This window comes from Chrysemys picta, chromosome 4, assembly GCF_011386835.1.
Source record: "Chrysemys picta bellii isolate R12L10 chromosome 4, ASM1138683v2, whole genome shotgun sequence".
In the NCBI taxonomy this organism is placed as follows: Eukaryota; Metazoa; Chordata; order Testudines; family Emydidae; genus Chrysemys; species Chrysemys picta.
The window spans coordinates 148810020-148834912 of record NC_088794.1 but is presented as its reverse complement, the minus strand read 5'-3'; the positions used below and the strand labels follow the sequence as shown (position 1 = coordinate 148834912).

Here is a 24893-nt window from a genome sequence, read left to right as displayed (position 1 = left end):
CTGTGGGAGACCGTATCAAAAGAATGGGAACATGAGGTACCTAAACTACATCTCCCATAGTGCACTGCAGCAGCACTCCAAATTAAAGTATTTTGGTTTTCAGGCATTCATTTTTGGATGAAAAATTGACAGTTTCCACAGAAAGTGGACACTACTTGTGAAAAAATTCTCTCTGTTCAAAATCCAATTTTCTGTCAAAAACCAATTTTGACAGAACATTTTCGAGCCGCCTTAGACTCTGTGTTACTAAGGTGATGTTCTTGGTGCCCTGAGAGAAGGGTGCCTAAATTGCTCTCTGCTCTTAAGATCCCCTTCTCCTTTCATTGAACACTGTCCAACATACTGAGTTAAGGAAGTTCCCATATCCCACCCTTCCAGCTGGAAGTACGTAGCATCAATGGCAAAGGGCAAAGATTGATTTGAAGCCAGTTGGTCCTACAGAAAAGGGGGACGTGGGTCTGACAGTCAGTGCTACCTACTAGCCGGAGCAGAGCAACACCAAAATCTTGTGTCAAATCAAAAAGGGGTTTGACGCAAGAGCAAAGACAATACACCACCCCCTCTGTCTGCTTTTGCCACTAACAGGGCCTGTGTCCTAGGGTGGAGAAGCTGAGCTCAGACATCACTGACTTATTATTATGGCCTGATGATGATCCCAAGAAGGGCCGTTCCAGAGTGCACTGTGACGACAGTAGTTTCACTTAACCAATGAGATTATTTTCAAAATCCAATAGCCCAACTGGAACTTTTCACAATAAACCCTATAAATCGAAAGCAATGGGCATTACGAGGCATTTTAATAGCCAGCCAGACTGAAAGGTTAAGGCCATTAAATTATTGACATTTGCCTTGTCTCTTTCTCTTGTTTAAAACTGCCATTCATTTCTGGCTGATATAAACATCAAATACCCAGTGCCCTCATTAACCATTAGAACAAATAAGCAAGAGGTGTGGTAAATTCTCTATCACCTGGAGACTTTGAACCAGCCTGGGATGTCTCTTTCTACAAGATGTGCTCTAGGTCCACCACAAGTTGGGCCAGATGTGCTGGGTGACGTTTCTAGCCTGTGTTATGAAGGAAGTCACAACAGATCATCGTAATGGTCCCTTCTGGTCTTAAAATCTACAACCGAAACTAAAGCGGGGTTGTTTTCCCAAATGCAGACAGAGAAAAGGGTTATCAGTCGGGGGGAGGTGGGGGGTGGGAATGCTCCTTTTGTGGTACAGAACTAACAGGAGAAGTGGTTGAAACGCAGGTGGCAAGAACAACTGGAAAGATTCTGACATTCAGGCCTAACTTACAATGCCTATGTGTAATTTGTACAAAGTATTTCCAGTCGGGCATGTTTCAGTGGAGATCAGAGGGGGTTTGTAACTGGAATTGCATCTGAAGAAGTGAGGTTCTTACCCACGAAAGCTTATGCTCCCAATACTTCTGTTAGTCTTAAAGGTGCCACAGGACCCTCTGTTGCTTTTTACAGATTCACACTAACACGGCTACCCCTCTGGAATTGCAGTGGCATTAATGGTCATCGCGATGCTGGAGGTACCATATGTAGGAAACTTGAATGATCTCATTTGAGCTGAGATGAGATTGAGATGACCTCTCGCGGTCCCTTCCAGTCCTATGATTCTATCATTTCCATCAAAGGGTTTGTAAGGTGCAGTTCCAAGCCCAGATTCCAGTGCAACGTACACAAATGGAGAACAAACTAAAAAGCCCCAGAGAAGTTAGCGCTAATAAAACAATTTAGTAAAACCAGCAGAAAGCAAAGTGGTATTAGAAGGCTAGAGGCGTAAAACCTCATTACTAAGGGACAACTCAGGGTAAAAATACATTTTGATAGAAAGTCCATTTACATTTGACTTCTTTAACAGCTCCCCAAGCTCATGCATTTTGCAATGTCATCTCTTTCTTCTGCAGTCTACGCTGCCTCTCAGGATCAACGAGCCAGCTCTCTGTTCTACAAAGAATGAGTCAGATGGCTTTGTTTTGTGATACCCAGGAGCCCGCAAATTCAACTGCCTCTTATTAATCCCAATCCTTACTCTGCAGTCTCTGCACTTGGCATTAGTGCCTTCTTTACGTGTGCAGGCAGAATACCAATAGACTGTGTCCAAGACACTTGAAACCTTTTACAATCAATCCTCCCTCAGGTAGCAGAAAAATGAACTGTCCAGCCTTTACCCCTCTTCATAGCGTCTCTCTTGTCCACTCCCCAGTGCAGAGACACCTCCGCAAGGTGCTCTGATACCTCCCATGGGCACGAGCAAGGTATAAAAGACTGAGAGACAATGTGGGGACTGGAGAGTTTTTGTAAAAGAAAGCACAGGAAGGTCTCATGTTAGCTGCTGACACTAAGTTGGGGGGAGAGGTAGATACGCTGGAGGGTAGGGATAGGATACAGAGGGACCTAGACAAATTAGAGGATTGGGCCAAAAGAAATCTGATGAGGTTCAACAAGGACAAGTACAGAGTCCTGCACTTAGGACGGAAGAATCCCATGCACTGCTACAGACTACGGACCGAGTGTCTAGGCAGCAGTTCTGCAGAAAAGGACCTAGGGGTCACAGTGGACGAGAATCTGGATATGAGTCGACAGTATGCCCTTGTTGCCAAGAAGGCTAACGGCATTTTGGGCTGTATAAGTAGGGGCATTGCCAGCAGATCGAGGGACGTGATCATTCCCCTCTATTTGACATTGGTGAGGCCTCATCTGGAGTACTGTGTTCAGTTTTGGGCTCCCCACTACAGAAAGGATGCGGACAAATTGGAGAGAGTCCAGCGGAGGGCAACAAAAACGATTAGGGGGCTGGAACACAGGACTTCTGAGGAGAGGCCAAGGGAACTGGGTCTGCAAAAGAAAAGAATGAGGGGGGATATGATAGCTGCTTTCAACTACCTGAAGGGGGTTTCCAAAGAGGATGGATCTAGACTGTTCTCAGTGGTACCAGATGACAGAACAAGGAGTAATGGTCTGAAGTTGCAGTGGGGGAGGTTTAGGTTGGATATTAGGAAAAACTTTTTCGCTAGGAGGGTGGTGAAGCACTGGAATGGGTTGCCCAGGGAGGTGGTGGAATCTCCATCCTTAGAAGTTTTTAAGGCCCCGGCTTGACAAAGCCCTGGCTGGGATGATTTAGTTGGGGGAGTAGGTCCTGCTTTGAGCAGGGGGTTGGACTAGATGACCTCCTGAGGTCCCTTCCAACCCTGATATTCTATGATTCTATGCTCAAAGGGTAACACGCTGAGGCCTGGTCTACACTACAGAGTTAGACATAAGGCAGCTTACGTCAACCTAATTATGTCGGTATCCACACTACAGCCCTGCTACACCGACATAACAACTCCACCTCCACGAGAGGCGTGGGGCTCATGTCGGCGTAGCTGGGGCGACACAGTGTCGGTGTAGACACTGCGGGCTATTACACTGGCTGTGGGCTGTCATTCTTGTCATTTTCATGGCTCTGTGCTGCAGCCGTGAAATTGACAAGAAAGCTGCTCACAGCTCGGGCTGTTACCCTGGAGTGGGAGGTGGGCTCCGAACTCCCTGTTCCCTGCTGGGATCCTGGCTGCCCCCGGGCTCTTAGCTCCCCGCTGGGAACCCTGCTGCCCCTGGGGTCCCGGTTCCACCCTGCCCCCCAGGTGCTCAGCTCCCCGCAGGGAATCGGCGTGCCGCCTGGGCTCCGAGCCCCCTTTTCCCCGCTGGGAACCCTGCTGCCCCCTGGGGTCCCGGTTCCACCCTGCCCCCCAGGCGCTCAGCTCCCCGCAGGGAATCGGCGTGCCGCCTGGGCTCCGAGCCCCCTTTTCCCCGCTGGGAACCCTGCTGCACCTAAGCTCCGAGCTCACTGCTGAAAGCCCAGCAGCCACCTGGGCTCCCGGCAGGGAGCAGGGAGCAGAGAGCCTGGTGGGGAGCTGCATGGAGCTGAGAGTCCAGGCTCTCAGCCCCCCCACTGTCCCTTAAGTGAGTGGAAGCACTGCTGGTGAGGACGTGCGCCCCCGACAGAAAGGGCAGCGAGGACACGAATCGCCACAGTAATTACCGTGGTGACTAAGTCGATCCAACTAAGTCGACTTAAGTCTGTAGTGTAGCCCAGAGTTAAGAGGCTCATTTTAATCGTGTGAGGCTCTTAGTGGTAACTTCAAGCAGAAAAAATACTCCCGGTGTTCCTTCCATGAATTTCCTTTCCCCCCCACCCAACTCCCCAAACTCTAATATTTCGGCTTGGATTTTCAAAGAACCAAAAGGAGTTAAGTGCCTCATGGGAGTTAGGTACCTAATTGCCTTAAACTTTTTTTGAAAATCTCAGCTCTAATTTCTGAAGCCAGCTCCCCTGGATCCAGAAGCATTATGTGAGTACAGGAGGTGAACGGATTAGCCTTTCACCTCTGGAGATCTAGGGTCATACACCGGCTAAGGTCAGGAGTGGTACAAGTTTTGTGACCAAAGCATAGTCCTTAATGCACATCTGTCCACGTAATCAGTCTCTCAAGGGAATCTGACAATTGGAGTTCAGGGGTGAGGGCTCCAGCAGCTAGGTTAGTGTAGTTACAGATTAAAATGCATTGAGGACAAAAGTCATCCATATGCCAAAGGCCAGAATTGTCCACTTATTATTGAGAGCTTAAGTGAGACCTAGGTAGGGTTATGCTTTGGGTTGCCCCCTCGGAGAACTGTGCAGAGAAGCCTGTATGTCACTCGCCCAAGCTACTGGGCTTTGGACCATATTGGTCTCTTGATTTTGGACAGCATCGCATTCTGCAGCATCTCGAATTTAGAAATAAAACCAAAAGTGAGCATTAGAAAAATGCAGCTGGGGGTGGGGTGGGGTGTTATTACAGCTAAGGCTGAAGGGGGATTCTTGGCTGGCGATTTAAAATGATGCCCACCACTGCTTCTCACAAGGACAGCATTTTTTGTTTCTAAAAACTAAGTCTTTAACATGGAGCACGAATAAGGAGGGCTTTGCTCTGGAAGTTCTGATCTCCACATGCATTTGGCAATATAAGGAAAAAGGAGGGGAGGGGGGGAAGAAGAGTGAAAAATCATCCCATTTTAGGTAATTTTCTTACAAATATTTCCACCCAGGGGACACATGTGAGTTGGCTCTTTGGGCAAACGTGGCGATGTGCCGTTCTGTCAGTGAAATATGTGTCAGATAAAGTAGGTCAGCTCGGAAGCCCCGTTAACACACATTCCGGAATGCTGCATGGGAACAGAAATTTGGACAAATCTGCGGCATCGACCCAGCCTACAGAGCAAAGCTCTGCTCTCTCTCCTCTTCCTCACTTATAAACAGTGCCACTACACCACTGCAAGCAAGCAGAAAGATCCTTTCGAGAGCTGCTGCTATGCGGCAGTGCAAACTGAGTGCCAGGTGCGGAATGCAAGTGCGACCGTTCTGACTGAGCAACGTCTTATGCCCACTTAGTGCCAGAATAAATGACTGCAGGGGAATGAGGAATCAAGTCCTAAGCTGCAGTTCTGAATACTGGATAGCTTCCCTCTTGACAGATTCCAGTAACATCTCCACCCTCTGTACAGCAATTCCAATGCTCCACGGTCTGAGTGCAAATGCTCCTGGCTTTGTTACATTTCACAGTCCATGCCAATCACAATGCTCCCTCAGGTTCAGTGGCAGCTGAGGTCCCGTCCCCTTTGGAATGACAGCTGCTCTGGAGTTTCATGCGCAACGCTGCTTACATTTTGCATCCCCTTTCCATGGCGGCTGAGTTCCTGTTTGGCCCTGCCAGCAGTGTCAGCCCAACAGCGATGCCTGTGCGGGCACAGCTACAGCAGAGGACAGGCATCGGGTCCTTTGCGTTGGGGAAGAACCGTGCAGCTCTGCAATGACTCGAGCAACAAGGGAGCTGCAGAAAGGGCATGGAAAAGCAGGGCTGAAGCCCGGAAGGACTGACGGAGGAGATGAGGCTGCAAAATGGCCACTCAGGACAATTCATAGCTTCACAGATTCCAGAGCCATAAGGGACCACTGTGATCATCTAGTCTGACCTCCTGTGTAACACAAGCCATAGGACCGCCCCCAAATAACTCCCAGGGCAGATCGTTTAGAAAGACAGCCAATCTTGATTTTTTAAATGGTCAGTGATGGAGAATCCACCACAACCCTTGGTAAATTGTTCCAGGGTTAATTACTCATTGCTAAAAACGTATGCCCTATTTCCAGTCTGAATTTGTCGAGCTTTAACTTCCAGCCATTTAGTCTTGTTAGACCTTTCTCTGCTAGACTGAAGAGCCCGTTATTAAATATTTGTTCCCCATACAGGTACTTGCAGACTGTGATCAAGTCACCCCTTAACTTTCTCTTTGTTACGGTACATAGATTGAGATTCTTGAGTCTATGTAAGGCATTCTTTCTAATCCTTTAATCCTTCTCATGTGGCTCTTCTCTGAACCCTCTCCAGTTTATTAACATCCTTCTTGAACTGTGGGCACCAGAACTGGACATACTATTCCAGCATTGGTCGCATCAGTGCCAAATCCAGAGGCCAATGACAATTTCTCAGCCCAACGTGGCAGCCCATTGGAGCAGGGGCATTTATGTGCATGCGCTAGGGGAGTGGCAGAGGCGTGGCTGGTGGGGCTGTGAACTGCACAGCCCCACTGCCCAATACGCAGCTCCTGGGCTGGTGGTAGCAGCCATGGCACAACTGAAGAGGTGCCCCATGCATGCCCCATCCCTGGCCTCCAGGGGAAGGATGCTACCAGACCCAGGCTTTATTTACCCAGGCTTTATGGAAAGGGTGAGCATACCACCTTAACAATGCAAAAGCCCCAGGACACGTGTATACACATGCGCTGCATAGGATTCTGTCGCACAATTAAGACAAGACCATGTTATGTAACGTGCTGTTCACTCCCAGATAACCTTCAAAGTACCAGTTCTGCTGCCTTTATTACTTATTCCCTAGCATGTGAATTAAAGGGAACAGTCAAGTCGTTTAATCTAAAAATGTGACCTACATTGAAACTGTTACCGACCGGGGGGGATGGCCGCTGGATTTGAAAGACCAATTGCTTTGGAGAGTCCACCGCACGGCAGTAAGAAATTAAAACCAGTGTTCAATCGTCACTGCTACTGGGGGACCCGGAATATGACACGGACACTTCTTGCTGGCTCTTTGAACCAGGTCGCATCAGGCAACCTTCCCTCTTCCCAGAAGCCTTTGCTGCAGCTGCATTCACAGACCAGCTGTGGCCAACATTTTCAAACATGGCTACCCACAGTAAGGCCCCTAAATAAAAGTGGCCGGTGGGAAGTTGCTGGGGGCTGTGGGGACACAGCATGTCTGAAAGGGAGAGCGCTTTCAGTGGGTGCCAAGCGTGAATGTAAGTGCCTGGCTTTAGGGAACCAAGTCTGAAAATTCGAGCTGTGTTTAGAGTTTAAAGGAGTCCCATTTGTGGCTGGGTATTTTGCTCTGTGACGGAGCATCAGGACTATGTTTGGGGCTCTAAAACACTGACAGGAAAACGGTTTCCCCACCCCGCAGAATTGATTGCCAAACTGCCCTGTCCCACTCTCGCTGACTTAGCCGGGCCCAGCTCAGACAGCTGGCTGGCTTCGATCAGACTCCTCAAATTACCCCAGAGCAGCTTTGATTATAAACTCTGACTTCTGTCAGCGCTGCAGGGCAAAGCAGAGACCCTGACTTTGGAGGTGGGAATTTAATTGGTGGCTAAACAAGGCCAAGAAAGAAAAGTGTCAGGGACAAAGATGTTATGCTTTCATGAAAGAGAGGGGTGATGATCTGTGCACTTGTGAAATGGGGTGGTGGGGGGCTGGTCCACACGGCAGCTTCCTTGCTAAGACGTGACTCGTGCGATGAAAACGTTTGAGTAGCCCTAAGCTAGAGCATCAGGTTTCTTCATTGTGAGGGTGAACGTGAGATTGACGACAATGCCCTTCAGGCTCCCACAGCTCTCGGGGGCGGGGGGGGGGAACCTGGCTAGATCCATCCTGGGAAAGGGCTACAAAATGAGTCAAAGCCACTCGGATGGCCCAACGCCATGCTATGCGCCAAACGTACAAGGAGAGAGAGAGATGTGACGTGAAAACTTCTCTGCAAGCAGGTTTCAGCCGAGTAACAGAAACGCGCTCAGATAACAGCCCTGGGAAACTCAGCGTGACATGCTTGTGTCTTCTCAGTACCTCAGGCTCTGGGTGACCCACTTCAGTGGGATTGCCCTGGGCCTGCGTGGCTGGCTTGCTGATGTACGGTTACATCAGCCAATGGATACCATGCTAGCACCAACCCGTCAACTCACGCCCACCTGACAGTCTCTGTTTAGCCCAAGCCCCGGACTCTCCTTGGCAGATACGAGCCAGCTGAAAAGAGCAGGCACTGTTCATCAAGGAACTGCCGAGTGACAAACTGAAGGGTAACGCTGCCTTTCCTTCTCCTTCAGGTCCCACTTTCAGCTTCACTTCTTGCACCTCCTCTCCTGTGCTATCTGTCTGGGGGTTTCCTATGGCACCCCTGGAGTACCCGAGTGCCCGACTGTCATGTCTGACTTGATCCCTTAACATAACGGTGCGTGCCATGCAGAGCAAACACAATCACTGTCCTCTTCCTGTACCTGCCCCTCTGCACCACGCTAATTTAGGGGGCTGATCTTGCAAGGTGCTGGGGGCCCTCACCTTAGGGTGACCATATTTCCTAAAGTAAAAACGGGATGGCTGGGGCTCGTCTGAGCCCAAGCTGCTGCCCCCCCTCCACCTCCCAAGGCTGGGGCTGACTCCCCCCTTCTCCCACCGAGCTCCGTACCCCATGACACCCATGGCTGGGGCTGACCCCCAAGTCCCCTGCTGCCTGCGGCTGGGGATGACCCCTCTCCCCAGCTCCATGCCACCCGCAGCTGGGGTTGAACACCCGAGCCCCCACTGCCTGTGGTTGGGGCTTGAAGCCGCCCAGCTCCGTGCCCCGTGCAGCCTGCGGCTGGGACTGGGACTGACCCTCCCCCCACCCCGAGCTCCGCAAGTCAGGACGGCTGGGACAGCACTTAGAAACGGGACTGTCCTGGCCAGAATGGGACATACAGTCACCCTACCTCACCTCCCACTGAAGTCAACAGAGCTGAGGGCTGTTGTCATAACTGCGGCCTAGCAGGGCCAACTTTAACCATAAGCCTAACGGCTGAAAAGTGGGTATTGCCACACCGATCTGTGACAGAACACCGATTAAGAAAAGATGTGAGGCGGAGAGAGAACGACTGAACCACTTCAGTCAGAACGGCTCTGCTGATTTCACTAAAGCGCTGGGTTAAAATTACAACCGGGAAACAAGAGGCTCAGAAACCAGAAAGCTTTGAACTGACCTTCAGTTTGTGCTCGTGCTCCTTGTTGACTCGGGACAGCAGCTGGGCTTTCCTTCTGTTGAGCGCGTCAATGAGGGCATCGCACTGTGCCACCAGGCAGGCTTCGAACTCCACGCTGTTCTCCTGTGTTAACAAAGCACAGCTCACAGCCCCGGGGATTTCACCTGCGCCTGCTGCAGCCCATCCAGCGGGGAGGAGCGCTTGTCTGGAGGGGACTCCCCCCCATGTTAACTACTCTGACTCCATGTTGCTGGAAGCTTCCATTGGCCCCTTGCCCCTCCAGATATGTCCCTTCAGCCTCTCATTGGCCAGTCAATTGGGATAGGAACTGGCTCTCGGGAGGTGGGTTGGAGTAGAGTCCACATCTGGGTAAGGGTGGGAGGTTTTCCAGCAGCGGACTGGCTGGTCAGGTCGGGTGTGTGGGATGAGGGAACTGGGAGTGGGAGGAGCCTGAAGGGGCTGCGAGGGGTTGTCTTGGGGAGGGATAACAGTCAGGAGGCTGGGATGTGTTTGGGAGGTTAGATTAGATGATGGGGGCAAATATAGAAGGAACTGGAATAGCAGAAACCAGGTGGAATTTACTGAGGACGAATACATTTGTCCCAGCGTTTTAAGAATTAAACAACTTTTAGTTCTTCCTGCCTCCATCCAGTGAAAGAGTTACTTTGTGCTATACACTAAACCTTAACTGCACTAACGATGGGTAATAGCTCCAGACCCCTCTGATTGCTCTATATCTTGCAGTGTTTATTCAGATCCCAATCTTGCAAGGCCCTCCTCAGGGATGTAATTTTACTCACGCGAAGGTAATGGGACTAGTGGCATGAATAAGAAACACTTCGAGAGTAAGGGTGACAGGAGCAAGGAGATAATATGGGATTGGGAAGGCATGAATAGCCACCTGCAAACTTCTCTGAGCCCACTAAGAGCTGGAGGGCAGGCTACGTGGAAGGTAAGTTCCTTTAAGTAATTAATCATACACATCTATGCAGTGCTGTAAACGTGCTTTACTGCCTCAGGGCTAATGTGCCTCATCCCCAAAAGATTTCAGTTTTGATCTGCACGTTATCAATGTTATGCTAATTTGGGCCTTTAATAATGCCTTAATTCTAAAGAGTTCACTGAGCTGTGGGAAGTTTTATTCGTTTGGGGGTGTTAGTTGGGACGGGGAAATCCTCTGATGTTTTGGGGCTATTATGTTCATTTGGTCATTTCATGTGGTTGATTTCGGGGGTTATCAAACCAAACAGTTACTGCACACGACACTGAGCTGTACCTCTGTACCCGGCGAAGGCACAATCTGGTCCCTACATCCAGCAGAGTTCTCTCAAAATGGCTGCGTAAAATGGGGCCAAGTTGTTAGCAATTGGCCCAGCCTATAACATGAAATCTTGTCAATAACGCATTGGTTTTAATCAATCACAAGTATCAGTGCAGTGCTATGGTGACAGTTTCGGGTCATCAGATCAGAGGTTCCAGTTTACCTTTTGCAGGGTCTGAGTCTTGCTCAGGTGAGACATCTCACTAAATTCAACGGGCTAGGTTATCATTCTTGTTATTGATTATGTATATTGCCGTAGCAGCCAGGAGCCCCAGTCCTGGACCAGGACTCCATTGTGCTAGGAGCTGTACAAACACAGAACAAAAAGATGGCCCCTGCCCCAGAAAGTAGCCCTGTAATCTTCACTGGGAGTGCTCATGTGCTTAGAGTTGAGGACATGTTGTTTAAGTGTTTCGCTTAGCTGGGACCTCCTAGACTCTGCCACTCACACTGAATATGACCTATGTGGCTGCTTGTAGTGAGGTACACTACTCAGTGTGACTAAGTGTGGCTGAATCGGGCCCTGACTGAGTAAGGGCTGGAGGATCAAGATCATAATGGGGAGGAACACAGCTAATTCCGTAATTGCCTACATGAAGTAAGTTCCTGGAAATCTAGGCTTTGGAACTCTCAAGTGCTTCCATTCACACTGCTCCCCCTGAGATAGGTTCACATCAGCCATGTACAAACGGGGGCAGGAAATCCTGCTGGAAATGGCATCTGAACTAAACCCACCACGCCGGGAGGAAGGAGCTGTGCACAGGGGAAGGCTGCACTTTGGCTGAGAGGGGGCAGGGAAGTGGGTCTTTGAATTTGGCAGCAGCAGAGACTGATTGATGGATCAGCTGCTGGTGCCTTGGGAAAGACAGAAAGTGGGTCACCGTTCCGGAGATCTGAATGAACATTAAAACATGGCACAGAGAGCAGCACTTTACTCTGTCAGATTCTAAGCCACTTCTGCCTGAAGGTTTGTTAAACATTAACCTCGAAAGCGTGTTTTACTGCGGTGCCACGCTCACTGCACTCATGTGCAAGGCTTCGGTTAGGAATCCACATTCATACCGTCCCCAAATCTCGAGGGACAGGGCAGCTGGCACTAAGCCTCCACTGAAGAAACATATGCAGCTCGCCCTCCAACTGGGGATCAGAAACGGCCAGACGGTAGCCTGCGTCCTGCTCAGGAAGGGCTGGATTCTGATACCGCTCTCCCACTGAATCGCACTTTGCTGTGTGGAAGATCCTGTTGATTTCAGTGGAGTAAGGTACTGCTCAGTGTGAGGCCCCAAATGGCCTGATTTTACACGCACAACAGCATGACTCCAGTATTCCCAAAGAATAGCGAAAGCGTTGAAGCAAAACACCTTCAAACAAACTCCCTTAAAAATCAGAGCAGCATGTTTAAGCTCCCACATTCTGTGGGTGGGGATAGGAAGAGGAGCCTTTTACATTGCTTCTCCTACAACTGGTTCACTGACAGCCCTGCTGATTGCAAGATTGCAAGTTGGAAGCAGACTTGGTATCTGCTGCTGGAGATCCATATTCCTTTGTCAAAGCCAGGACAGGCTGAGAGTCAGGGTTGCTCTGTGAGCAAGGAGGTGGAAGACTGGCTGTGATAATTGTCTAGTAGCAGCTGCTCCTTGCAGATACACAAGGAAGCATTAGTGACAATCCCAGAGAGAAGGGAGCGAGTGGAGCTAGCCCAGCAGTGCAGGAGTCTGGGGGAGAGATGCAAAGGGGTCCCTTGGTGTGGGGCCAGCTGTGTGTGCGGTAGGGAGGGCACCAAGCAAAGACAAGACATGGAGGTGATGCATGAAGTCACAAATGGCGTATTAACCTGTTGGGGGTTTGTTTCTCTAGCGGGTTGGTATGGTACCTGGATTTGCTGAACCATGTTTCGTAGCTGCACCAGGAACTCTTTGGCTTCCTTGGCTCTGTCTGACAATCCATTCAGTGCCTGGGAGAGCTGGCTCTGCATGCAGAAAGAAATACAAAGCAGGTTAGCAATAAACAGAGCATACAGGAGCAGGTGGTTAGGGGATGGCATTCATTCACACCAAGGAACATGTATTCTGGCCTCAGACCTTAAGTGGAGGAAGTATTGTCTAGTGATTGGCCTGGAGTTCAGGGTCCAAGCCCAGACCCCCTTCAGCTGAGTGACCTTGGGCAAATCACTGGAGTTAGCCCTGCATTTCAGTTTCCCCAAATGTAAACAGTGAGAGGAAGGATGGTCCAGTGGTTAGGATACTACCATGGGGCTTGGGAGCCTTGGATTCAGCTCCCCTCGAGACTTTCCTGTGTGACCCAGTCACTTAGGGCTCGTCTACAAAAATATTTAGTTTGCGGCAAACTAGGGTGTGAATCTAGCCCACCGCGCACTACCTGTCCATGTGCACCCTGCTGGTGCGCACTAACAGCTTGTTAGTGTGCTTTAATCTACTCCTGTTTCACCGCGGGGCAGATCAAAGATGAATGGGTGGGTGTGGCGAGCCCCCTTTAGTTGAACAATTAGTTGAACAATAATTTGTATAATAAATAGACACAAAGGCTGAAAGTTTCAAACTCAGGTGTCTAAAGCCAGGCGACTAAATCCACATTCAGGCACCTACGTAAGCGGGCTGAGTTTTATGAGATGAGCACTATCCATCCCATTGTGCTCGGCACCTTTTAGATTATCTAAATCCTCGTGATAGTTTATCAGCCTGGTACCGAAAATGGAACAAATTAGTGGCACTCCTGGCTCAAAAGGTGACTTTTTTGCATGTCAAAGTGAATCTCTTTTAAACTACCTTGCAGTGGTTTCTACGTCCCCAGGGCAGATAATGACACCTAACTGCATTGGTATTTTGATTTTCCTAGATTATTTAGAGAGCCCCTTCCCCCCCCCCCCCAAGATGAGCAGCTTCAATTAGAGCTATTCAGAAAACTTTCGACTGAACAGTTTCCCATAAGAAAATTCTATTTTCCCCAAATTGAAATGTTTTTGCAGGAATGTGGCGATTTTGATTAAATTTTTGATGAAAACGTTTAAAAATTATTTGAAATTGAAATGGACTTTCTCATTTCATGTTGATTACTAAATATAGTATAGTATAGTATAGTATCACATCACTTCACTTCACGACTCCTTTTCCCATTTACACAGGGTTGGAGGTGCCCACGATTCTTTGCCACTCCTTCCGGTCCATGGCATGGGTTTCTAGGTCGTGAAATTCCAGTCCCATTCTCTTCAAATTTGTCTAGACAGAGCCTTTCCATCGTATTCTCAGTCTTCCACGTCCTTTCTTGCTGTCCTCTTCTTCCCATGCTTTCTCTGATGGTCATTCTGCTCCCATTTTTATCACACGTCCCGCCAACCTCAAATGTACACTCCCCAGCCTATCCACCATTAAGAGTCCCAAGTTCATCTTCCCCCTAATTTCTTCTACACGCACTGTGACTATCCTCCTCTTGCCTGCCATTAATTAATTAATTATAATTAATTATTATATTAATGTTTCGACATTATTGAAACAAAACCTTTCAATAAGGTTGTTTCGATGTTTCTGAATCAATTAATTTTGGAACTTCAGTCCTGTGAGAAATTTTGAAATTGGAACTTTTCACCCTGATTCAGGGGGAAAACAAATTTCAAAAGGTTGGAATTTCCCACGAGCTGGAAATTCCATTCTGCAACCAGCTCCACTCAGAATCTTTATATATTTATCCTCACAACACCCCTGAGAGGCAGGGTAGTGGTATTACACCCATTTGACAGAGGGACACTGAAGCACAGAGAGATTAAGTGACTTGACCAAGGTCATACAGAAAATCTGTGGCGCAGCAAGGAACTGAACACAGCTCTCTTGGGTCCCAGGTTGACACCCTGTCCCTTTCAACACTAAGGTCACTTACAATGCAGCAACCTCCCACCTGGTGTACTCCAGCAGGGCCTGATAGAGCTGAGTAGCAAAACACAATACTGCTGCTACTACTAAATACCTGGCAGTTTTCATTTTCATAGGGCTTTCCAAATGTTAACTAAGGGATCCTCCCATCTCCCCCGTGATTTTGATAAGTGTTATTATCGCTATATCTGGGCAACTAATCCACAGCAAACGACCTACTCAAAGGGTTTAGCCTCTTTTGTCGGTTGCAAATTGTCAACAAACACACTGCAATTTTTTGTTTGAAACACACACTGGTGGAACAATTCCTGCAAACAGTGCTTGAGAGCAATTTCCTGCAAGTTCCACGTTATTTAATCTAGAGGGATTCTGACTGGACGCAGAGGTGACATGCTATGTTTCCGTTCACGGATTGATGGGCACAGCTCTTTGAATTAGGTCTCCAGTGCGAATTCCCATGATTACAAATGCAACATTCGCTTTCTGGAATACACCATCACGTTGGCTACAATGCTGCTCTTTCTATGAACATCCCTGCAGGTGAAGGTATTTGCTAGAATGCTTGTGGAAAGTGACTGCCAAACACAGCCAATGAAAATTCATTTCGACATTGGGACGAAGTGGGAATGTTCTTAATGTTTTCTCTGAATGCTGTGTGGATGCCTCAGTTTCCCCTATGCATTTCTTAAGTATCTAGGTGAAATTTGCAGAAATTCTATTGTCATATCAACCCATCTCTAATCACTTCCATCCAACCCCTGGGGTAACGAGGCAGAGCGGCCCGGAGTGGGATCAGTGTCTGAGTTGGAATTAGAAGTCAGTCCCGGGTTCAGACAGCTACACCAGGGCTCATGCTCAATGCAAACAACCCCATCCATGGCACTATTCTCCAAAGTGCACTTTGGGTGCACCTCTGAAGACACCGCACTGACTCTGGTAGCTGTGGGGTGCTCCTCACCCTTGAAAATCAGGCCGGACGTGTCTCAAGACAGGCACTCAAAATCAGCAGCCCCCTTTGAAAATGATTTCAGGCCTGGGATAGGTAGTTGAGCCCCAGATTTCAACACTCCTTCCCCCCGCCCATAGTTCCGGGGGCCCCGTTTTGGGGCTTCTGCTGTGGGCTTATCTCCAAAAGTTTTGCAAAATGTAATCGGCAGAAAAACAATTTCAGTGGTAAAACATATTTCTCTGTCATGTTATGGAAGTGCCTAGAAGCCCCAAGTCAGGCCCCACCATGCAGGGTGCTGTACTACGGTGGCCAACTTTCTCGTTTGTGAAAATTGGACACTCTCCCGCCCTCTGCTCCACCTCTTTCCCTTGAGGCCCTGCCCCCTGCTCCTCTTCCCCCCATTGCTTGCTGCTTTCTCCACCACCCTCCCCCTGCCAGCTGAGCAGGGCTCTAGGGGTGACTGGTGCTGGAGCAGGACATCGGAGAGAGAGCTGGGCTCTGAGTGTGTGTGTGGGGGTGACGGGAGCAGGGTGGGGCAGGGAGATCCACGCTCAGGGGGTGAGCGTGGGTGACATGGGCGGGGCGGGGGAGCTGCGCTCCAGGGGTGGGTGGGTGGGGCAGGATGGGGGAGGGGGAGCCGTGCTCAGGGCAGGACGGGGGAGCCGACCACACCTCTCTCTGCCAGAGCTGTGGCCGAGTGCTCCTCCACCCTCCAGTGGTGGAGGCCAGTTACTGCAGATAACCAGACTGTTAAATGTCCAGTCAGCAGTGCTGACCGGACACTACCAGGTTCCCTTTTGGACCGGACTTTCTGGTCGAAACCCGGACACCTGGCAACCCTATGCTGTACGTGCATACGTGTACAGTCCCAATCTTCAGCGCCAAGAGTTTACAGTCTGAACAGACCAGGGGAGATATGGTGGAGGGACTTGCCCAGGGTCTCCCAGTAAGCCAGTGGCAGAGCTGGGAGCAGAGCCCAGGTCTCTAGAATCCCAGTTCCAAGCTGCAGCTATTGTCCCACCTTATTAACATGAAAGTCTAATACCACCCCCCCCCCCCCACGCTCTAGAAGTCCCAACCTTCTGACAAGTGGAGCCGTTTTAAAGGGGTTGGCTGCACAGCAGGTGTGCGATGAGTCTGCGCCTTCCTCCCTTTTAGCCCTCATTACAGCAAAGTTTCATTTGTCAGCGTGGCTGGAGGTCTGCAGCTTGATTACTGGCAAGGCTGGCTCTCAGCAAAATGGAGCTCCGGCTGCAAAACTGCTCACTCCCGTGACTACATCCTTGCAATCGATCGCTCCTGCATTATGCAAACGGTGCTGACAAGATGATGCACAGCAAGGCTGATGCCTGTGCATCATCTGCATAGGTAATGCTGCTGAATGGAAGCAAATGAGGAATGATACCAGGGAATTATAGGCAAATGGACAGCAGCAGAGCAGAGGGAATCGTAAAGCATAGGAAATCCATTGGCTGTAGCTTTTTTTCCTTTCTCAGGCTCCAACAACTGTCTCTGTTTATCTAATTCAGTGATTCCTCAGAGATCTGCAGAGCCGGGGCTGGAGGTGGGAGGCAGGGCAGGGGGCCGTCTTGTATTTGTGGAGATTGAGGTGGAAGGCAGTAAAAACCCCGGGAACCACATTTTGTTACAAAAAAGTAGCTGTACAAATCGGTCCCAGTAGTTCTGTTTACATTTGCTCCTAGCAGCTTCTCCCCTTGCGCAGAAAGGCAGCCCAGAGATTATTGCTTGTTGCTTTAGTTTTACAACACACTTAATTCTTGCCTTTGAACCGTAATGGAGATTTTCTGCATCCAGGCTCCACATCGTCTGTCCCCCCGCCCGGTTAAACCATGAGCAGGCCGCTGGAGCCAGGGAGATGGAATGCCTTTCTCTCCACCACAATGCATTAGCCTGTGCTCGCCACATATGGCATGTATAAGAGGGCAGAGGTACAATTCAAACAGCTGCCTCTTGAATTTTTGGACAGGAATGAGTCAAGTTTCTTTGCTGTTTACTTTGCAATTCACTGCAAGTAATTTGCTGGCACTTTTTAGGGTTGTGTTCTTTTTTGTGTGTGGCAGTCCCTCAAGATGCAATCGAGATGCAAAGGCAAATGCAGCAGCTACTGAGTCAGTAGGTACGTCTATACTTACCTCCGGGTCCGGCGGTAAGCAATCGATCTTCTGGGATTGATTTATCGCCTCTTGTCTAGACGCGATAAATCGATCCCAGAAGTGCTCGCCGTCGACACCGGTACTCCTGCTTGGCGAGAGGAGTACGCGAAGTTGACGGGGAAGCCTGCCTGCCGCGTTGGACCCGCGGTAAGTTCGAACTAAGATAGTTCGACTTCAGCTACGTGAATAACGTAGCTGAAGTTGCGTATCTTAGTTCGAAGTGGGGGGTTAGTGTGGACCAACCCAGTGACACACTTAAGCTGTCCTCTGCATGTCGCATGTTCTGTGTGCCACCAATTTCAGCCCCCTGTGCTTTTGCACTACGCTCTTGCAGGCTTCTCTCCATTGGTCCTGATTTCAAGACACTATTTTCCCACCTTGGCGTCTTACTCCAAATCTCTGCTCACCATAGGCAGGCAAGGAAACAGGATGAAGAGCTATTGACTGACAGCGCAGGAAGGAACACGAGGTCATAGCGTCCAGTGCCTGGCAACGTTGTGCTAGGCTAAAATTAAAAAAAAAAAATTGTATCAAAGAGATTAGACGAGTGGCAACAGTTTAATGGCCCAGAAAATGACCTTACTGCTGCTTTCACAGGAAGCTTTAATACAACCGCCATGATTTCTGCATTTCCTGTATAATTTATTGTGGCAGAGTCATTAGGACGTGGAGCTAATTGGTAAAGGCGTCTCTAATAAAAACAGCCTCGCTCAGTCAGCCCCGCACCCCTCCCCCCAACTGCATCACCAGACACAAAATACATGGGAGAAAAGGATGCTGCTCTCTGAGACCCATTTCCCAGAGAGCAGCAGGGCCTGATTTGGATCTCCCTTACACTGGTGTAAATCAGGAGAGCGCAGTGGAGAAACACTGGTGTAAAAGAGGGGTGGGATCAGAATCGGGCCCTACAGCGTTGACCCCTGGCTAGATCAGTGTAACTGGGCTAGCACCGTGGTGGGCCAAATTCTTTGCTGGTGTGAACTGGTGCCGCTCCATGGAAGGCACGGATGAGAGAATGTGACCCACTAGTTTTTAGTATCTGGGTCTGAGGAATTCCATCATTCGATTACGGTGGAGAAAAGCCTTTACTTAGCTATGCAATAACGACCCATTCTGAGGAGCAGACCCTGGCAAGATGAGATAAGGACCATGAGGGTAGGCGGGGGAGGGGGTGTCCCTGCATTGGCTCCCTCTGCATCCATATAAAATCTATGCTTCTCATCTTCTCCCAAAGCTGCAGGCCTTTGACACAGCTTCCATCTCCTCCTGTTCCTCTCTCTCCAAATCACTCTCTATGGCCCAGATTCTGATGTCGGCTAGACAGGATCAAATCTGGATTTAACCCCTCCAGGTCGATGCCATTACCCTGGGTTTACACTGGTATCAAAGAGATCAGAATGAGACCCCTTTGTCTGCTCTCCCACGTACTGTACAGCTTCGTTGCCTTCTTTCACCCGTTCCAAGTGCATGGGACTGCTCACCTACTCAGAACCTTTAGTGTGCTCCTTCAGATCCCGCCTTAAAAACCCTCTGGTGGAGCCAATCTCTTCCCCCACTGCCCCACACCTTTGCTCAGATGGAAATGGCTGCCCAGGCTGGTCAGCAGCAGAGAATCAGGCCCAATGCTTCCATGGGGTTACAGCGTTACCTGGCTAGTGAAGACCTAGAGCAGGGGTGGCCAACCTGAGCCTGCGAAGGAGCCAGAATTTACCAATGTACATTGCCAAAGAGCCACAGGAATACGTCACAGCCTCCCACCGGCACCCCTGCCGATCAGCGCCTCCCACTCCCTCCCCGCACCTCCTGATCAGCTGTTTCATGGCGTGCAGGAGGCTCTGGCGGGGAGGGGGAGGAGTGAGGGCACTGCAGGCTTGGGGCGGGGAGGGGAGTGGGAAGGGGTGGAGAGGGGGAAGGGCCTGTGGCAGAGCCAGGAACTGAGCAGTGAGCACCCCCCGGCACATTGGAAAGTTGTCACCTGTAGCTCCAGCTTTGGAGTCGGTGCCTGTACAAGGAGCCACATAGTAACTTCTGAAGAGCCACACGCGGCTCCGGAGCCACAGGTTGGCCACCCCTGACTTAGATGGACGATTTCACTTGATAATTAAAGTCAAGTATTTCTTGGCAGTTTCTGGCTGCTCTGGCGTGGCATCCCTCCCAACACTGCTCAGAAGGACTGGGCCTTCAAGGTGAACTGCAAAGCAAAAATCACAGTGCTTGTGCTTTTCACTGCTCCTTCATAAGGCCAGTGGGATGTTAGAAGCATGGTCCTGTTTTTTTCTCATAAGAATATCAGGGCCTGACGGCCCTCTTTTCCTTGGAGGATTTTGGCATGTTTGGGTGACTGGGAGCCAGCTGAAACCTGAGACTGAGAAACGGGCTACTGGATCAATGCAGTACATCTTTGCCCCCTCGCTTGGGAGCCAGGAGAGGCGCAGCTCAGGTGCCAGCATCATGTCACATTCCCAGTCATAGAATCATAGACTATCAGGGTTGGAAGGGACCACAAGAGGTCATCTAGTCCAACCCCCTGCTCAAAGAAGGGCCAATTCCCAATTAAATCATCCCAGCCAGGGCTTTGTCAAGCCTGACCTTAAAAACCTCTAAGGAAGGAGATTCCACCACCTCCCTAAATAACCCATTCCAGTGCTTCACCACCCTCCTAGTGAAAAAGTTTTCCCTAATATCTAACATAAACCTCCCCACTGCAATTTGAGACCATTACTCCTTGTTCTGTCATCTGGTACCACTGAGAACAGTCTAGATCCATCCTCTTTGGAACCCCCTTTCAGGTAGCTGACAGCAGCTATCAAATCCCCCCTCATTCTTCTCTTCTGCAGACTAAACAATCCCAGTACTCTCCGCCTCTCCTCGTAAGTCATGTGCCCCATCTCCTTAATCATTTTTGTTGCCCTCCGCTGGACTCTTTCCAATTTTTCCACATCCTTCTTGTAGTGTGGGGCCCAAAACTGGACACAATACTCCAGATGAGGCCTCACCAATGTCGAATAAAGGGGAATGATCACATCCCTTGATCTGCTGGCAATGCCCCCACTTATACAGTGCAAAATACCGTTAACCTTCTTGGCAACAAGGGCACACTGTCCACTCATATCCAGCATCTCATCCACTGTAATCCCCAGGTCCTTTTCTGCAGAACTGCTCCTTAGCCATTCAGTCCCCAGCCTGTAGCGGTGCATGGGATTCTTCCGTCCTAAGTGCAGGACTCTGCACTTGTCCTTGTTGAACCTCATCAGATTTCTTTTGGCCCAATCCTCTAATTTGTCTAGGTCCCTCTGTATCCTATCCCTACCCTCCAGTGTATCTACCCAGGAGCGCTGCCAGCTTTTTTGCTGCCCTAGGCGGTGGAAGGTCCCGTCCCCGAAATGCCGCCCCCGACAGAGGCAGCGGAAGGTCCCGCCCCCGAAATGCCACCCCCGACGGAGGCAGTGGAAGGTCCCGCCCCCGAAATACTGCCGATGACCGGGGCGGCCGAAGATCTGGCCACCGCAGTCGCCATCCCCCAAATGTTAGCGCCCTAGGCGACCGCCTATGTCACCTAATGTCTTGCGCCGGCCCTGTATCACCACTCCTCCCAGTTTAGTGTCATCTGCAAACTTGCTGAGGGTGCAGTCCACGCCATCCTCCAGATCATTACTGAAGATATTGAACAAAACCGGCCCCAGTCCTCAAAGGGGTTGCCAAGTTTCTCCAGGAGAAAAGGAAACTCCGTGTAGTTCTACGTGGACAGCACTGAGCCCAGTAGGGGCTTTGGACTGGTGTCGTGTTTATTGTTGCTACTATTATTCCTTCTCCTTCTAATGTTGAAAACAAGCCGGGAGGAAATCGGGTACAAAATGTCTTTATGCACCGCATAGTAGCAGCCTAGGAAATAAACCGACTGTTCTGTTTGCTTTGCTGTTCACCTGTAACGGTCCAGATCCTTTGCCACTGCAGTGACTTTCACCCAGTCACAAAGCCTTGTCTTCAGCACCGTGATGTTACTTCCATAGTCAGTGCTTACATCAGCACCAAAATGAAACATGCAGCGGCTTCAGGGTGTCAATACAGGACTTGGCTTTCGCCTCCCGTCAGCACATGGACGTTATTTCAGTGCCAGGTGGTCCCCTTCCCTGCAGGACTCTGCTCTGCCAGCCCCCATCACTCCCTTAGCTTCCAGAGGTGGGCGAGAGTCATTTCCATAATGAAAGCCAAGCCACTTTAACGAAGCGATCTGCACTGCGGAGGCCAGGGGGCTCTGCATCGCCTGGCAATAGCCTGTCTTCAGTCACTTATTCTTCCCACTGTACCCCAGTGTCTTTACACAGCTAGCCCTCCCTGACTGTCAGAAGCAGACGCTAAAGAACCTGCTGACCCACTACTGGGCACCTTCCTCCCACCCAGGCTGTGGTGGTGGGAAAGGACCCAGCCAGTGGCGGGCGCTGTGTCACCCAGTTCAGTGCCCTGTCAGTAGAAGGCTCCCTAGTCCCCAGAGGGTGTGTGCGGGGTGGGAGAGGCTGTAGAGAGACGTGTGGATCGCAGGCAGCCTGAGAGGTGGGACTGGATGCAGGGCACGGCAGCACAGGACGCAAAGCAGCAGCCCACAAGAAGGAGGCGTGGGGACAACCCTACGCGTGACGGCAAAAATGTGGCGGGCCTGGACTCTGCACTGAGACTCTGTTCCCTCTATAGCTCCCTCCTGCACTTCCCCAGGGGCTGCTGGGCTGGGTTTTCATGAAGTCTTGGAGCCTAAGGAATTGGCACCGTTATTTTGAGAGCCCAGGCAAAGCCTCCTCTGTGATCCCTGTCAATGTGCGAGTGCCAGGGCCTGCAGAGCCCAGGGCCCAGACAACTTACAGCACTGGCCTCCAAACCCACTGCAAACGGGCCCTCTGCCAGATGCCACAGGGCCCTGGTGAACGCCAGCACTCTGCAGCGGGGTGGCTTACCATACATGCCCGGCTGTGGCCACACAATCTGAGTGTGCGCCTCAAACCCAGCAGGGTGGAAGGATCAGCTGAGTGAAGATGGCTGAGAGTACAACAGTGGTACTCCAGCAGGGCTAGAGACACATTCAGCACGAAGACCTCCAGCAAATCTCTGTACAACCCACAACAATTAGCCCGACCTGCTTGCTATCCTGGGATACCAGCTGTGAATGCCCTTTGCACTGCACCCACAAAGACAATGTCTGACTAGTACACCTGCTATCACAAAGAAACTTACAGTGAGACTGTCTAAAAGCGCCAAGTCATCATGTTTGGTCCATTAAGCAATGTTAATTAGTGCTAAATGACAAGGCAGCACCTGTGGAAATGCATGTGGGGGACTTGCATGAATGCGAAATATACTCATTAAGGTTAGTGCAACAACACGGAAAACAATCTGAATTCACCATGACAGGGCACAGAGAAACAATGGCTTACTGGTTTTGTAATGTGCAGCAGTAGCGCTTAATTGGTCTGTCGGGTCTGTAAAACATAGCCTGTAGGACATTTCCTAAGAACCTCTGCCCTTGGAAGAGACCCTAACTTTACTACAGGCTTTTGCTTCTGAGGATTTAAACAGTCAGGAGCATGAAACAGACACACAGATTTTACATGAGAAAATAACCCAGCAAGCCTGTCATAACTATAAAGGGAAGGGTAACAGCCCTCCTGTGTACAATACTATAAAATCCCTCCTGGCCAGAGACTCCAAAATCCTTTTACCTGTAAAGGGTTAAGAAGCTCAGGTAACCTGGCTGACACCTGACCCAAAGGACCAATAAGGGGACAAGATACTTGCAAATCTTGGTGGGGGGAAGGCTTTTGTTTGTGCTCTTTGTTTTGGTGGTTGTTCGCTCTTGGGACTAAGAGGGACCAGACATCAATCCAGGCTCTCCAAATCTTTCTGAACAAGTCTCTCATATTTCAAACTTGTAAGTAAACAGCCAGGCAAGGCGTGTTAGTTTTTATCTTTGTTTTCTCAACTTGTAAATGTACCTTTTACTAGGGTGTTTACCTCTGTTTGCTGTAACTTTGAACCTAAGGCTAGAGGGAGGTCCTCTGGGCTCTTTAAGTTTGATTACCCTGTAAAGTTATTTCCCATCCTGATTTTACAGAGATGATTTTTACCTTTTTCTTTAATTAAAAGCCTTCTTTTTAAGAACCTGATTGATTCTTCCTTGTTTTTAGATCCAAGGGGGTTGGATCTTGATCCACCAGGAGTTCGTGGGAGAACGGAGGGGGGATGGTTAATTTCTCCTTGTTTTAAGATCCAAGGGGTTTGGATCTGTATTCACCAGGGAATTGGTGAAGAGTCTCTCAAGGCTACCCAGGGAAGGGAATTAGCACATTGGGGGTGGTGGCAGCGGACCAGATCTAAGCTGGCAGTTAAGCTTAGAAGTTTTCATGCAGGCCCCCACATCTGTACCCTAAAGTTCAGAGTGGGGAAGTAGCCTTGACAAAGCCACACTCATGTGTGTGTATTTAGTGCAGGCGAAAGACACCACCAGCGCTGCAGCGTCCACAGAACAGGGACAGCATGGGTATGAACAGGGCCGGCTCCAGGCACCAGTGAAGGAAGCAGGTGCTTGGGGCGGCCAAGGGAAAGAGGCGGCACATCCGGGTCTTCGGCGGCGGGTCCCTCAGTCCCTCTCGGAGCAAAGGACCCGCTGCCGAATTGCTGGCGAAGAATGAAGCGGTGCGGTACAGCTGCCGCCGAAGTGCCACCGATCGCGGCTTTATCTCCCCCCTTTCCCCCACTCCGCTTCGCCGCTTGGGGCGGCAAAAAAGTTGGAGCCGGCCCTGGGTATGAACTGGGGGAGGGTGTTGTGATGGGGTTCGTACCCCAGACTGGCAGAGAATGAGTTTCCTGGTGCCAGACAGCAATTAGCACTCCTGATTGCACCTGAAGGGCAGGCCAGGCCCAGTTTAGGAGTAGGCCCAGCTGTGAGGAGCAGGGCGACTAACAAAGATAGGACTTGGAGGCAGTAGAAGAGAGGCAGGAGGCCATGGGAGAGGGTCAGCCTTGGGGTCCTCTCCTGAGAAGGGAGCTCTGGTAAAGGGCCAGGGAGACAATGGGAAGCTATAGGGGAGGAGCATGCTCCTGCAGTGAGCCTGGCCAAAACCAAGGTGGAACGTTTCTCTGACAGCTCTGCTCTAGGAGTTATCTGGGGGAAGGTCTCTGGCCTGCGCTATACAGGAGGTCAGGCCAGATGATCACATTGGTCCTGTGTGGCCTATGACAAAG

The 24893-nt window shown here is 50.1% G+C and overlaps 1 protein-coding gene across 24 annotated transcripts in view; it reads right to left on the bottom strand.

The window, feature by feature from the left end:
• Window positions 1-24893, bottom strand: part of TRIM9 (tripartite motif containing 9) — a 131693-nt gene that overhangs the window by 53455 nt on the left and 53345 nt on the right. For 15 of the 24 annotated variants that reach the window (XR_010600835.1, XM_065593953.1, XM_065593954.1 and 12 more), the window contains exons 2-3: window positions 12491-12625; window positions 9336-9458 (exon numbers count right to left, since the gene is read on the bottom strand). Coding sequence is in view for 23 of the 24 variants with exons in the window: in XM_065593953.1 (XP_065450025.1) it covers window positions 9336-9458; window positions 12491-12625 (258 nt within the window). In the remaining variant the exon portion in view is untranslated. The remainder of the gene's footprint in view (window positions 1-9335; window positions 9459-12490; window positions 12626-24893) is intronic. The other 9 variants (XM_024105478.2, XM_065593947.1, XM_065593957.1 and 6 more) reach the window with 1 other exon arrangement.